This window comes from Poromitra crassiceps, assembly GCF_964638095.1.
Source record: "Poromitra crassiceps genome assembly, chromosome: 15".
Taxonomy (NCBI): domain Eukaryota; kingdom Metazoa; phylum Chordata; class Actinopteri; order Beryciformes; family Melamphaidae; genus Poromitra; species Poromitra crassiceps.
Genome location: NC_139634.1, coordinates 33,815,278 through 33,829,239, shown reverse-complemented (window position 1 = coordinate 33,829,239; position 13,962 = coordinate 33,815,278). Strand labels below are relative to the sequence as shown.

Genomic DNA, 13,962 nt, shown 5'->3' with positions numbered 1-13,962 from the left:
ACACACACACACACACACACACACACACACACACACACACACACACACACACACACACACACCTCTAAATGCACTTTCCCCCAACTTACTGGCTGCTCTTGATCAAATAAGAGTATAAAATAGAGGGTAAAATATCTGCTGGCATCTCATGTGTGTATGAGTCCACGATAAGAACGCCACTGATCAAGAGTGGTGTTCATGGAGGGATATCTCAGAGGGATCTACTGCTCTCCAAGAAAAACATTGCTGCCTATCTCAAGTTTGCCAAAGACCACTGGGTCGTTCCACAAGGTTACTCGAACAATGCACTGTGAATCAGATGCGATAATTCACTTTCTGCCAAACACAGCGCTGTTTGGAGAAGAAAGAAATAACAGCAGTGCATTGCTGCCTCTGGCCTGGACAGCTCGCAGTCCTTGAGGGGAACAAGTTATTCAAAACTGTAGCCTATATAGATTTTGCAGAATAATATCAGAATAACGGTCTGTGGATCATGCAACATGATGATGATTCTACAAAATAAGGCAAGCTTTTAAAAGATGAAAATTTTGGAATGGCCAAGTCAGAGTCTACTGAAATGCTGTGGCAAGCCTTTCATGCAAGCAAACATATGAAGAGCAACAGCCCAAAAGAGCTCTGGGACTGTCGTGCAGGTCTGGACAGCAGCAAGAAACCATTTTCTGAGGTTATTGCTGCCAAGTGAGGTTCCACCAGTTACTAAATCTAGAGGTTCACATATTTGTGTACACAGAGCATTTAGACTGTGAATGTTTAAACAATACATTGTTTGTGTGTCATCTGTTTATTCAGATTGTGTTTATCATTATAGACGTGGATGCAAGTAATTCACAAATGAACCAAAAAAGGATTCCCAACCCCTTTCTTACCACTGTATGAAGGTAAACAGGAGAATGTGAGTGCATGACTGTCAGGGGAGATGGCCATAATATTTTAGAATATTCATGAATACATGTAATCAGACATAGCACCCGGGTGGGTGCTGCACATGGGTGGTGGATGAGTTGATGAGTTGCTTAGAGTACTTAGAAAAGCACTATGTAAATTCAATCAATGTGATGATGATGGTGATGATGATGATGATCTCACGACTATTTTGCGGTTCAAATCATAACTTGTCACTCATAGACATGGTAGAAGGGCTCTCTATTGCAGAGGAGGAGAACAAGCCAATCACCCCCACTCATTAGCTGAGTGAGAGCACCGGAGCAAATCACACCAACTCATCAGCTCAGTCAAATCACCTGTGTGCAGGTGTCTCAGTAGAATCACTCTGCACTTCAAGAGAGACACAGCCACACAGAAGAGAAGACTGTTCAGCTCAACTCAACTCATGAAGACGCTACTGGTACTGTATGAATGAAATTAATGAATGAAATTAATAATGATAAGAAATGGTTTATTTGTCATTGAAATTATAGTTTGAAAATGAAATGAATGAAATGATAAGCAGTATTTAATTGGAGTGCTTAAGTTTGTTTGGATTATTTTTCTCTGATTGAATAAATTTAACTTGTAAATTTCTGCTTGGTTTGAAGGTTTTCAACCTGATTGAAACTGATTCATCCAGATTCATTCCCCCAACAAGAAAATAAAAGTTGGAAAGAGGAAAAGAGTTGTCCCATTGCATTCTTTATGGTTGACCAGGCCATTTTCAAGTTTGGGCAGGAGCTGAACAAAACAAACCTATGATAACTTGACAGTTGAAAACCAATGCATGACAGTGCATGAAGACACAACCAGGATTAAAGGTCTAATAAAAGTCTGAAGGAAAACTGTCGAAGCAGAAGGGGAAACTGGACGATTGATCTTCACAAAATGGCAGAGGAAACTTTTGGGAAAACAGTAAGCCAACTGAAGAAAGAAAGGACCTTGGCTAAGAGTGCTTTCACCAAAGCAGCTAACTTCCTCACCAGAGAAGCACAGAGCATGACTCAAATTGAACTACAAGAGGAGTTCAGAAAGCTCACCTCTGAAGCCAGAAGAGTCGGTGAAGCAAATGATGATTATAAGGCTGGTTTAATAGCAGACATTGAAGCCACGGCAGCTGATGGTGAAGAAGCAGAGCTTAACAAGCAACAGGAGGCTGACCTGGAGAGAACAATTAATGACTGTCATTCAAAATTGAATGAAGTCAGGGAGCTGATTCAAGCCAAGCTATGGTCTAGATACGGGCAAGATGAGCTGGAAATTGCAATCCGGGAAGCAGAGAAAGCTTGGGAGGATGCTGCTGCAATACCACTCGTTGCTGTAAATCGAGATGGCTATGAAGTGCAAATGACTTTCATGGAGAAGCTGGTCCAGCAAGCTACTAAAAGTCTAGTAGCTTGGGAGTTGTGGATTCCAGCCAAAGAAAAAACTATTCTGGAGAGCCGAGTGAGGGACCTTCAAATGGGCAATAACAAGCTTGAAGCAAGAAGAGCAGAGTTTGCCATAGCACAAAGGATTGCAGAGGAGGAGAAAGGTGCAGCTGTGGCAGCTTCAATGACAGCAGCAGCAAACAAATCGGCCACACCAGCCACACACACCGCACCCATTGTGAGGATAAAGCCAACTAGTCTGCCCAGATTTAATGGTTGCAAAAGAGAGTTCCACCGATGGAAAAGGGACTGGGAGAGCCTGCAAAGGCAGGGAGAACCCACCGGTTCAGTGGAAGTGAAAAAAATGCAACTTTTGGACAGCGTGGATGAAAAAATCTCCAGAGACCTCCATCTGTCAACATACAACACTGCTCAAGACATGTTCAGAGTATTGGAGAACAGATTTGGAAATAAGTCTACAATTGCCTTGGAAATAATTGAAGACTTGGATAAAATTCCTGCCTTAAAGGTAAATCAGCCAAGGAAGGTTATCGACTTAATCCAAACTGTTGAAAAAGCTCTGGCTGACCTCACTGAGCTTGGAAACACGGGTGCCATCAAGAACCCACTGATAATTAAGTCCATTGAAAGCAAGCTACCAGATGCTGTAAAGAAAGACTGGCTTGTCTTCATGGTAAACCCCCGCAATAATGTCACACCAGACAATCATTTTGATAACCTTCTCAAGTTCCTGAAAACTCAAGAGGAAATTCTGGAGAAACTGGAGCAGCTGGGAGTAACTGAGAAGCCAGAGAGGCAAGAAAGAAAATTTGCTTCTACACGTTCCACAAGGAAAGAAGGATGTATTGTCTGTGGAGATGAAAGGCATAGAGAGAAACTTTTCTTTTGCAAGCGGTTCAAGGAACTGAAGCTGGCTGAGAAGGTGAATGCTGTGAAGAAACTGGGAGGTTGTAAGAGGTGCTTGGGATGTCATGGAGAAGATGATGAATGTACAGACACCTACCTGTGCAGAAACAAAGACTGCAGGGAGGGGATCTCATCTGACCACCATTTCTTTCTCTGTCCAAGGATAGAATCTAGAAGGGGCGATGAAGACAGAAGTGGAAGAAACAGCAGGAAAAAATATAAGCTTACAGAGGAACAAGAGAGATTCATGGCAGAACTCTCCTCAGAAATGGCGGAAAAATGCAGGCAAGCTTTTACAAACAGGACTGCAATAGCAAACTGTGCAGAGAAGTTTGGATTGCTAGAGGCAAATGGATTGAAAGAGCTGCCAGTTATTATGATGCTGCTAGAAGTCACTGCCAATGCAGGTCAGAAGATTGGAACGCTGATCGACTTAGCATCAGACACCAACTACATCACTCACAGAGCTGCTGAAAGACTGAATCTGAGAAGTGAAAACATCACTTTAGTTGTCCATGGAGTTGGAGGAATGGCTATGAAGGTTAACACCAGACGATATCTACTCAGAGTGAGAGTCAAGACACCCAGAGGGACGGAAAGAGCTCACGAACTCGTCTGCTATGGTCTAAATGAAATAGCCAAAGTCCACAGAGTCATCAAACCTGAGCAGTTGAGAAAGTTCTTCCCAGAAACTGAGCTGGAAGATTTAAAGAGACCAGATAGCATTGATCTACTGATAAGCCACCGGGAAGGTAGACTGGCCCCACAGAGAGTGAAGATGGTTGGGGACCTCGTCTTGTGGGAGAGCCCACTGGGAAAAACTGTAGGAGGAGCTCATCCGGATCTCTTTGAGGAGGTGGACATTGCAGCACATGCATCTGAAACACACTTTGCTCGCTCAATGAGGACAGCTGCAGTGAAGTATGAAGAAAGGCAGGCTGAGACCACAGTTGCTGGCAGAGAGTTCCTGGAATGGTGGAAATGGGACAGCATTGGAGCAGCAGGTGAACCGAAGTGTGGTGGGTGTCGCTGCGGTAGTTGTCAACCAGGGGGAAAGAAAATGACACTGAATGAGGAGAAGGAGCTTGAAATAATAAAGCAAGGCCTCACTTATGTGAAAGCGAATACCCATAGTGATGCTCCACACTGGGACATAAAATATCCCTGGAATGAAGACCCAACTTCTCTTCCCAATAACAGGAGTGGCGTGGAGGCTACCTTTCTGAGAACAGAAAAACAGCTCAGAAGGGAGCCTGAGTGGCAGGCTGCCTACACAGCCCAGGTACATGAAATTATGACAAGAGGAGCGACTCCTAAGGATCTTAGAGAGGATTCAGAACGGCAAAATGGACCTGCGTTCCTGAGGCAGCCAGTGGAGCAGTGGCCAAAGAAGTCAGCCCAAGAGGTTGCAGCAAGTGCCAGGGAGGGCATAGATAAACTCCAAAGGAAAGCTTTCTCAGCAGTACTGACCAGAGCTCAGGCAAAGAAAAAGCAGAATAATGCACTGCAAAACCCTGATGGTGACGAATCAGCCCAGAAGGGCTCAGCTGTCAGTAAGGCAAAGTGGGAGGTGATTTCTTCAAAGGAGGAGGCCAAGTCCAAAGCCAAACAAGCTGTGCTGTCTGAGTGTAAAGATGCGCTTCGAGACATTTTCCTTGCAGCCCAGGAGGGTGTTACCTTTCATGACACCACCCTAAGCAGACTGACTGTGTATACGGAAAAATAATCTGGGATGTTGGTATGTGCAGGAAGAATACAAATCTTCAATAAGGATGAAACCGCAGTACCAATCCTTCCGTATGAAGCCTGGATATCCTCACTTCTAGCTCAAGAAGCCCATGAAGTGAACCACGAGGAGGTAGCAGGAACACTCCTACGGTTGAGAAAGAAAGCCTGGGTTGTAAGAAGGCGAAAATTGGCAAAGAAAGTTGTTGATCATTGTGTGAGATGCAAAAAAGCCAGAGCAAGGAAGTGCCAGCAGATCATGGGGGACCTCCCTCCGGAACGGACACGGCCAGCCAGACCATTTGAGTTTACATCAGTAGATCTGTTTGGACCTTATGAAGTGAAGGATGCTGTGAGAAAGAGAGTAAAGCTGAAGGTATGGGGAATTGTTTTCTGCTGTATGGCATCAAGGGCTATACACACAGATGTTGTTGGTGACCAGTCAACTGAAGGTTTCTTACTGGCCTACCAAAGATTCACAGCATTGAGAGGGCATCCAAGAAAGCTGTGGTCGGACCCCGGAAAGAACTTTGTGGGAGCCAAGCCTGCCCTAAAGGAGCTTTACCTCTTTCTGGACCAGTTGGAGAAGTCGGAACTCGAGAATGAAGCTGCAAAAAATGGAACGGACTGGAGCTGGAAGATCCATCCAGCAGACTCACCTCACAGAAATGGAGCCGCTGAAGCAGCTGTTAAAATCGTGAAAAGAGCCCTGCATAACCTGGGAGGTGATGGAATCTTCACATGGGGAGAGTTTCAAACATTCCTTTATATGGCAGCCAATCTGGCTAATGAAAGACCCATAGATGCAAGGACTCAGAGCCAGGAGGACGGTGTAGACTACATCAGCCCAAATTCTCTACTGCTAGGCAGAGCTGGACCTAAGGGAGACACAGGAAGCTTTGAATTTGAAGGCTACTCTTACAAGAGGCTAAGAGTGATCCAGTCAGAGGTAAACCAGTTGTGGAAGAAGTGGAGTCAGTTGGCTGGACCCAACTTGTTTGTCAGGAGTAAGTGGCACACAATGGAGGGGAATGTTGCCATTGGAGACATCGTCTGGCTAGCGGATCAGAATTCCTTGAGGAGCCAGTATAGGCTTGCTAAAGTTGTCAGTGTCAACATGGACAAGAAGGGAGTCGTGAGGGATGGGAATGTCCAAACATTCCCAAGCTACGCCATCTCAACTGTGAAGACTGTCAAAGAGGCTGGCAAAGCCAGGATGGAACTTTCAGCCAAAATCCCTGCATCGATACTTCACAGAGACGTCAGGCGGATAATCGTCTTGCATCTTGTAGAAGAGCAAAATAACACTGGAGCTACAGATGTTGAAGAGGAGGGACAAACAGTGGGACAGTCTCCAGAGGCACCAGAAGAGGATCTAGCTCAACCTTTCCAATACCAAAACCTGGATCAAACTGCTGTGACCTCCTTGGGTTCAAGAACCAGGAGCTCAAGTGGGAGGTGTTGCGGTTCAAATCATAACTTGTCACTCATAGACATGGTAGAAGGGCTCTCTATTGCAGAGGAGGAGAACAAGCCAATCACCCCCACTCATTAGCTGAGTGAGAGCACCGGAGCAAATCACACCAACTCATCAGCTCAGTCAAATCACCTGTGTGCAGGTGTCTCAGCAGAATCACTCTGCACTTCAAGAGAGACACAGCCACACAGAAGAGAAGACTGTTCAGCTCAACTCAACTCATGAAGACGCTACTGGTACTGTATGAATGAAATTAATGAATGAAATTAATAATGATAAGAAATGGTTTATTTGTCATTGAAATTATAGTTTGAAAATGAAATGAATGAAATGATAAGCAGTATTTAATTGGAGTGCTTAAGTTTGTTTGGATTATTTTTCTCTGATTGAATAAATTTAACTTGTAAATTTCTGCTTGGTTTGAAGGTTTTCAACCTGATTGAAACTGATTCATCCAGATTCATTCCCCCAACAAGAAAATAAAAGTTGGAAAGAGGAAAAGAGTTGTCCCATTGCATTCTTTATGGTTGACCAGGCCATTTTCAAGTTTGGGCAGGAGCTGAACAAAACAAACCTATGATAACTTGACAATAATGCAGCCATATTAGGCGCACAAGTTGCTCATGTGTGAGCATGCGAAGCGTGCGGGGCACGCTAGAACATTTCTTGTTATTATTATTACAATTTACCAATGTTAGAGGCGTGAACATTTGCTTTTATTGTATTTTTGAGGCTATATATCAAACTATATTAAAATTCTTGTTTTCTTGTGCTCCTTTAGTTTCTCGAGTCATCATCTTCACAGTGGTCTTACATCTTAAGTACGGTATAAGTAGCATCACCTCAGTCAAAGAAATACCCCTCAGAGCACAATTGGAACAATGTGACAATCTCTCTTTTTTTCATTCAGTCCTTTGCTCAAACGAAAATGAACTTACAGCTCCCCGAGCTTCTGTAGGAGAGAGAAAGCCTGTTCGTGTATATGGCTGATTCTGTTCCGCTGTAAAACCCTGGGGAAAAGCAAAAGCCATACTAAGAATTAAGCACGCTCCTACTGTCTGCCTTGTTGAATCCTATGTAATGAACTGTGAGCGTGGACTGTATTCCAATCATAGGATGCAGATCAGATTTGAATATGCAAGCCTCACAAACAAATTCTTGCAAAAGCAAACTTTTAAAAGGCAGAAGGTTTGGCTTAAAGTCAATTCATACTTAGAGAACTTGTAGGGGAAAAATGGAAATGGCAGCACTCCAAAAATTAAAATGCAAGACTTTGCTCAGATTTAAAAAGATATATATTCAAGGCTAACGTGTTTCGGCACGTGTCTTCATCAGAAGGCACATGCCGAAATCCACTCATGGAGTGATTTTTTTTCTACAAGTATCTCCTGTAGCTGAGCACCCACAGCCAAGCAAGCAATTGAGGAAGCACACCTGTTCTGCATCCCATACTTACAGAACTGTCAGCATACTGCATGAGCAGAAGGAGACGTTTTCAATGGTTTCAACGAGATTTCCCTCCATATCCCTGGAAGAACATGTCATCACACGCACGCGCACACGCATGCACGCACGCACACGCACGCACGCACGCGCACGCACGCACGCACGCACGCACGCGCACACACGCACGCACGCACGCACGCACGCACACACACACACAATAAGACACAGAATGAATTCATCGCTCTTCTCGCCAAACAACATTGTACTTGTTGACTTCAAGAGCAGAAGGAGACGTTTTCAATGGTTTCAACGAGATTTCCCTCCATATCCCTGGAAGAACATGTCATCACACGCACGCGCACACGCATGCACGCACGCACACGCACGCACGCACGCACGCGCACGCACGCACGCACGCACGCACGCACGCACACACACACACAATAAGACACAGAATGAATTCATCGCTCTTCTCGCCAAACAACATTGTACTTGTTGACTTCAAGAGCAGAAGGAGACGTTTTCAATGGTTTCAACGAGATTTCCCTCCATATCCCTGGAAGAACATGTCATCACACGCACGCGCACACGCACGCACGCACGCACACGCACGCACGCACGCACGCACGCACGCACACACAATAAGACACAGAATGAATTCATCGCTCTTCTCGCCAAACAACATTGTACTTGTTGACTTCAAACTTACAGCCAGTTCAATCTTGGCATTTCCTGACAGATGTCATCTAGCGTTGTCAGGGAGTTGTTCAGCAAAACTCTGTCAATCAGAAAGACACACCAAAGAGCAGTGCAGTCTCAGTCACGGATCAAAGAGGAAACACTCAATCTAACAGATCAACGGAGGCCCCACATGCCAGCACTTTGATGGAGTGCAGTGAGAGAGGACATCACAACAAAGCGTGGGCGAAATGTCAAAGTGAAGCATTGTGCAGGGGTAAAGTAAAAAGTCAAGTAAAAACTCACAGTAAAACCAGGGAGTTCAATCCAGAAAAGGTCATGGTGGATATTTGATGAATATCGTTATTTTCAAGGATCCTACCAAGAATGAAAGAAAAAAAAAAATACCGTTTCATCATAATTTGTAACATGTGCAGCAACTGATTCAAAGGAAACAAGAGGAAACAACGTTATCAGGAGGGATTATTGATTGTGAAACCGGACTTCTCTTTGCAGATGATCTGTCTATGGCAAAATAATATACGATATAATATCCTTATTCATATGTATTCAGCATTTTATATTTGCTATACTATACTATAGTTCATTCAGTCGAAAAGAAACATACAACCACTCCAGCTTGTGGAGGTCCTGGAAAACCCCTGGCATCAGGATAGAGATCTTGTTGTAGCTCAGATATCTAAGAGAGAAAATGAATGTCAAATGATATGATACGATGTACTTTTTAAGCGCTATGTCAACTGCTTATTGTGAATTGGTCGTTTCAACCAAGCTCTCTGACTGCATTTCATGGTAATGATTCCCATAGGGTACCGCTGACCGCTAGTTAGCAAGCAAGTTAGTGACTGCACCATGTTCTTCAAAAGGCAACTGGAAGTGAGACATTACCTAAACTTCATCAGCGTGGTAAAAGTAATTTTGTACAAATTGATGCATTTTAATGAGCAGTTTATACTTTAATAAAACTATAATTAATAAAACAGTAGTGTGCTATACCATGATCCTTAACACTTTGGTGACGCCAACAGATTTGGCTATATCTTATAATGCATCATCACTGTAGTCCTAATCACAATACAGAACTGATATTGATATTATTGCTATATGGACTGATATTATTGCTATATTCACTGAGAATGCAATGTGGTTTATTCTGTCTTAATATGTATGTAGGTTGTGATTTCGTTTGTAGTATTAGAGTGTGGCATCACAAATTATGTGAAAGCACTTTATTAATATAAGAAAATCCAATGTGCACACCAGAGTAATATAGAAGATAGAGCGGCGCCAATGCAGGTCCAAAATGTATGACTCACATAGCGGGGCAATAGCCAGTAAGGGGGCTCGCGCTATGTTTGAATGCATAAAATAAAAGCTGATAATATACAATTTGATTCTTCAAAAGTACATCACAAACAGTCCATTCTGCTGCAACTCGACAGCGCTGCTTAATCCTCGCAAAAGATCCATGGAACTTTTACGAGGTAAAACTGGTCCATTGGAGTGAATGGAGATGCGACAACTCTTCTATTCTCTGGCTCTGGTGCACACTATAGTCAAGCACCTTGATTGAGCCAAGTATTGCCGAATAACCATTATGCCTATCTTAGAAATGATGGCTTAGAAAATCAGGTCAAGTGCACTGTAAAATGCAGTGTAAAATGAAAACTTACAGCCTTGTTAAATTATACAGCCCTCTGAATGCATTGGGACTCACAGCTTGAATTTGGTTGTGCTGGAGATATCTATAAAACAAACACAAAACAGTTTATTGATGATTAACGATCAATGTGAGGGGAAAAAAACTGTAAGTAACGCTGATTCTCTTGATTTGATGGGGGGGGGGGGTGATCTCTATACAATCCAAATGTGTGTTTTTTCCTGCAGTAGAAATAGTCATTTGTTTACATGTGGATGAAGGATTGGCATCTTCTTTGACTGTATTATGCCTTCTAAAATTTGTTTATGCAATCTCATGAAAGCTTTCAATCCGATCAGACTTTTGGAGCAGCAACTGAAAACCTGTTTGTGAGGTTGACAGCAGGTCCCAGCAGTACTCTTAGTGCACGTTCACACCATACGCCAATCCCACGCTGAAGCCACGCTCTGAAGCCACGCAGTTTCATTTCGGCGTCCTTGTTAGGCGAGTCCGCTCACACCAGCTGCATGCCACACCACGCCGAAGCCACACGGAAGCCATGCTAAAGCTACGCTGAACCGAGCTTCTGTTCTATTTTCCAAGCGTGCAGGCATGAAGTCAATGCAAGTTGTGAGGGGGGGAGGAGCTGGAGGAGCAGCTAAGTGCGTTTCTGGTGTCACCGCTTTAGCCTGGCACTCAGCATCACTCAGCTTCAGCGTGGCTTTGGCGTATAGTGTGAACAAAGGCTTAGGCCTTGGCCACACTGATCCGTGGTGTCTGTCCGTGTGCGTTCATTTCTCTGTTCACTTCCATTCATTTTCAATGACAGCTGTCCGACTGTCCGTGGAGCACTCAGAAGCGTACGTATCCAGAAAATTTGCATACGTTTTGATGGACAGAAAGTTGAAGAGGGATGAACTTTTTCTGGATGGACGTATCGGATGGTCGGATGGTCGGATAGTCACTGTGCGTTTAGCCAATCAGAGTTGAGGTCTCGAGAGGAGGCGTTCTGAGATTTGTTTCAACTTTTCAAAGAAGATGGAGGCCGAGGCAGTGAAGGAGGCTATAATTAATGCTGTGTACACCATCCCGCTGTTGTACAACGTGATAGTCAGTGTCACCGTCTGATTTCACCATCTAATCTGGTCATTCGGTGGCATTTTATTGCCACATAAGTAACGTAGCGCACAGAGCTAACAGCTAGCTGACGCCAGCTTTCTTCTTCTCTCGGGTTATAGGCGGGTCGCTGACACCTTCAAGGTGCTTACTGCCACCTGATGTACAAGTAGGTTACTTGTACATGCAATGGACATAAATCTATCCGTCTATCCGTTCTGTCCATTTTCTGACGGATCAGTGTGGCCAAGGCCTTAGCCTTCTACACTTGTTGCTTTATCACACAAAGGCGTGTCATTACATTCTGTGCCATGATAGCAACAGGCTTTATAGAATAGATCTGCCATCCTTATATAATGAAGTGTAATCATAATCAATTCATACTTCCTGGAACACTCACAGTTTCTGCAGGCTCTGATAATTGTAGAAAATGTCTGTATTCAGTTTCTGAAGGCGGTTCCTTTGTAAGGACCTGAGGGAATACCAAACATTTTACAATCAGAATATAGGATGAGACCTTCATCATGCTCTCTGCACTTGCCACCATTCAGCATTAATAGCTGAGGTGGGACCAGATGTTTATATCACTGTAAGTTGTCAAAGGAAAACCATTATGTCTGCAAAAAGCTACTTTTTCAGGAAGAAAGGACAGAATGTCACTGATGTCCATAGAAATTTAAAATGACAACTCAGCCTTTTTCACAGATTTCCAGGGCCTGAGGATCATGACCGTGTCGACTTTCTATTATGATATGGAAAAACACAAACACAGGGGCACGGTGGCGCAGTGGTAAGCGCTGTCGCCTCACAGCTAGAAGGTCCTGGGTTCGATTCCCACCTGGGATGCTGTGATCCCTGAAGGAGTGCGTGCCCGTCCGCATGTCCTTGAGTGCCCGCCGCCCAGGTGGGGTCGTCAAAAGGACCTTTCTGTGTGGAGTTTGCATGTTCTCCCCATGCCCCCTGGGGGTTTCCTTCATATAGGAACCCCACACCAAAACATGCAATATCCTGGTCGCTGATGTGGTGCCTCCTCTGGTCATTAGGGGCGCCTGTTCGGAGGGAGGGGGACTCATTGGAATAGCGTGATCCTCCCACGTGCTATGTCCTACCGGTGAAGCTTCCCCTGTCAGATGAAAAGAAGCGGCTGGCTACTGCTACTGCAGTTTCGCTCCCCAGATCGGCAGAGGGTGGAGCAGCAACCAGGATAAATAAATTAAAATGAGCACTAATGGGGGATAAAAATGGGATAAAAAATCTGGAAAAAAAATAAAAAAGGAAAAACACAAACACTGCAAGTCTCAAGATTCAAGATTCAAGATTCAAGATTTTTATTGTCACTCCATGGTACAAGTACCACGTGTGAAATTCTTGTGCAGTGGACTCCGTTTACGACATAGTACAAATAGGCAACAAGCAATAAGTAATAGGCAATAAGAAATAGGCAGAAATAGGCAATAAGACAGCAATAAGGCAATAAGAAATAGGCATCTATAAGCAATAAGACAAGTCGGTGGCTTATACGACAGTGGCTTATACGACAGTGGCATATTCATTGCACATAGGTGCACATGTCATGTGCATACGTTAGACGTGTTCAGACATTCCAAATTCGACGTTTTATACATACATGTGCAAATAGCATGTACCTTATTAAACATACACTTAAATTTACAATTAAACGTTAGGCACCTTATTAAACATACACTTAAATTTACAATTAAATATTAGGCATCCGTAATAGTAGCAGCTGCAGTACGGTACGGTACGACTACTGCACTATTTGTGCATATTTAGGAGTCTCGTGGCCTGCGGGAAGAAACTGTTCCTCAAGCGATTTGTGCGTGTTTTTGGAACCCTGTATCTCCTCCCTGAGGGTAGCAGGGAGAACAGGCTGTTGTGGGGATGGTTTGTGTCTTTGATGATCTTCAGGGACCTCCTGAGGCACCGCTGGTTGTACAGTTCGTGCAGTTCTGGCAGTTCACCTCCTGTTACGTGCTGGGCCGCGCGCCTCACCCTCCGTAGCGCTCTGCGGTCCATGGTGGTACAGTTCCCGTACCAGGCGGTGAAGCCGCCTGTCAGCAGGCTTTCAATGGTGCCTCTGTAGAAGTCCCCGAGGATTTCTTTCCTCAGCCCGAATTTCTTCAGGCGCCTGAGTCCGTGTAGTCGCTGTTGGGCCTTTTTGACAACAGTGGCGGTGTGGCCGGCCCAGGTCAGGTCCTGGTGGATGTTGTCTGTGTATTTCCTTCAGCATGCTATTTACTAACCATGCAGATCCACCTTCAAACCGGCGATACATGTATGAACAACCACCTAATTCTCTTTCATTCACCGCATTGCTCTCTATATGATCCTCATTCAGGATTCTCTCTCACGTCTCCACCTCAACGCAGACACTCTTTAACTAAGGCCGCACAGATAAGCTCCTATTCAGCTAAAGCCTGCACACTGATTGGCACAGAACAATGGGAAGAAAGCTGTTGGATAATAGGGTTGGATAATAGGGCTTTTTGCTACCTCTCTTATTCTACCTACTCATCTACCTAACTATGTGTTTTCTTCCCATCCCTGTTGTAACCACAGCCCACAGACGCCGTAGACACGGCTGCTTCAGGTGT

The 13,962-nt window shown here is 44.3% G+C and overlaps 1 protein-coding gene across 1 annotated transcript in view; it reads right to left on the bottom strand.

Annotated features, from left to right (window-relative positions):
• The window catches only part of rxfp1 (relaxin family peptide receptor 1), a gene marked incomplete at both ends in the record, with an annotated part of 66,224 nt that overhangs the window by 15,808 nt on the left and 36,454 nt on the right, over positions 1-13,962 (bottom strand). Inside the window, 7 exons of the mRNA XM_083651867.1 lie at positions 7,386-7,457; positions 7,904-7,975; positions 8,603-8,671; positions 8,878-8,949; positions 9,200-9,271; positions 10,266-10,337; positions 11,748-11,819. Coding sequence (XP_083507993.1) covers positions 7,386-7,457; positions 7,904-7,975; positions 8,603-8,671; positions 8,878-8,949; positions 9,200-9,271; positions 10,266-10,337; positions 11,748-11,819 — 501 coding nt within the window. The remainder of the gene's footprint in view (positions 1-7,385; positions 7,458-7,903; positions 7,976-8,602; positions 8,672-8,877; positions 8,950-9,199; positions 9,272-10,265; positions 10,338-11,747; positions 11,820-13,962) is intronic.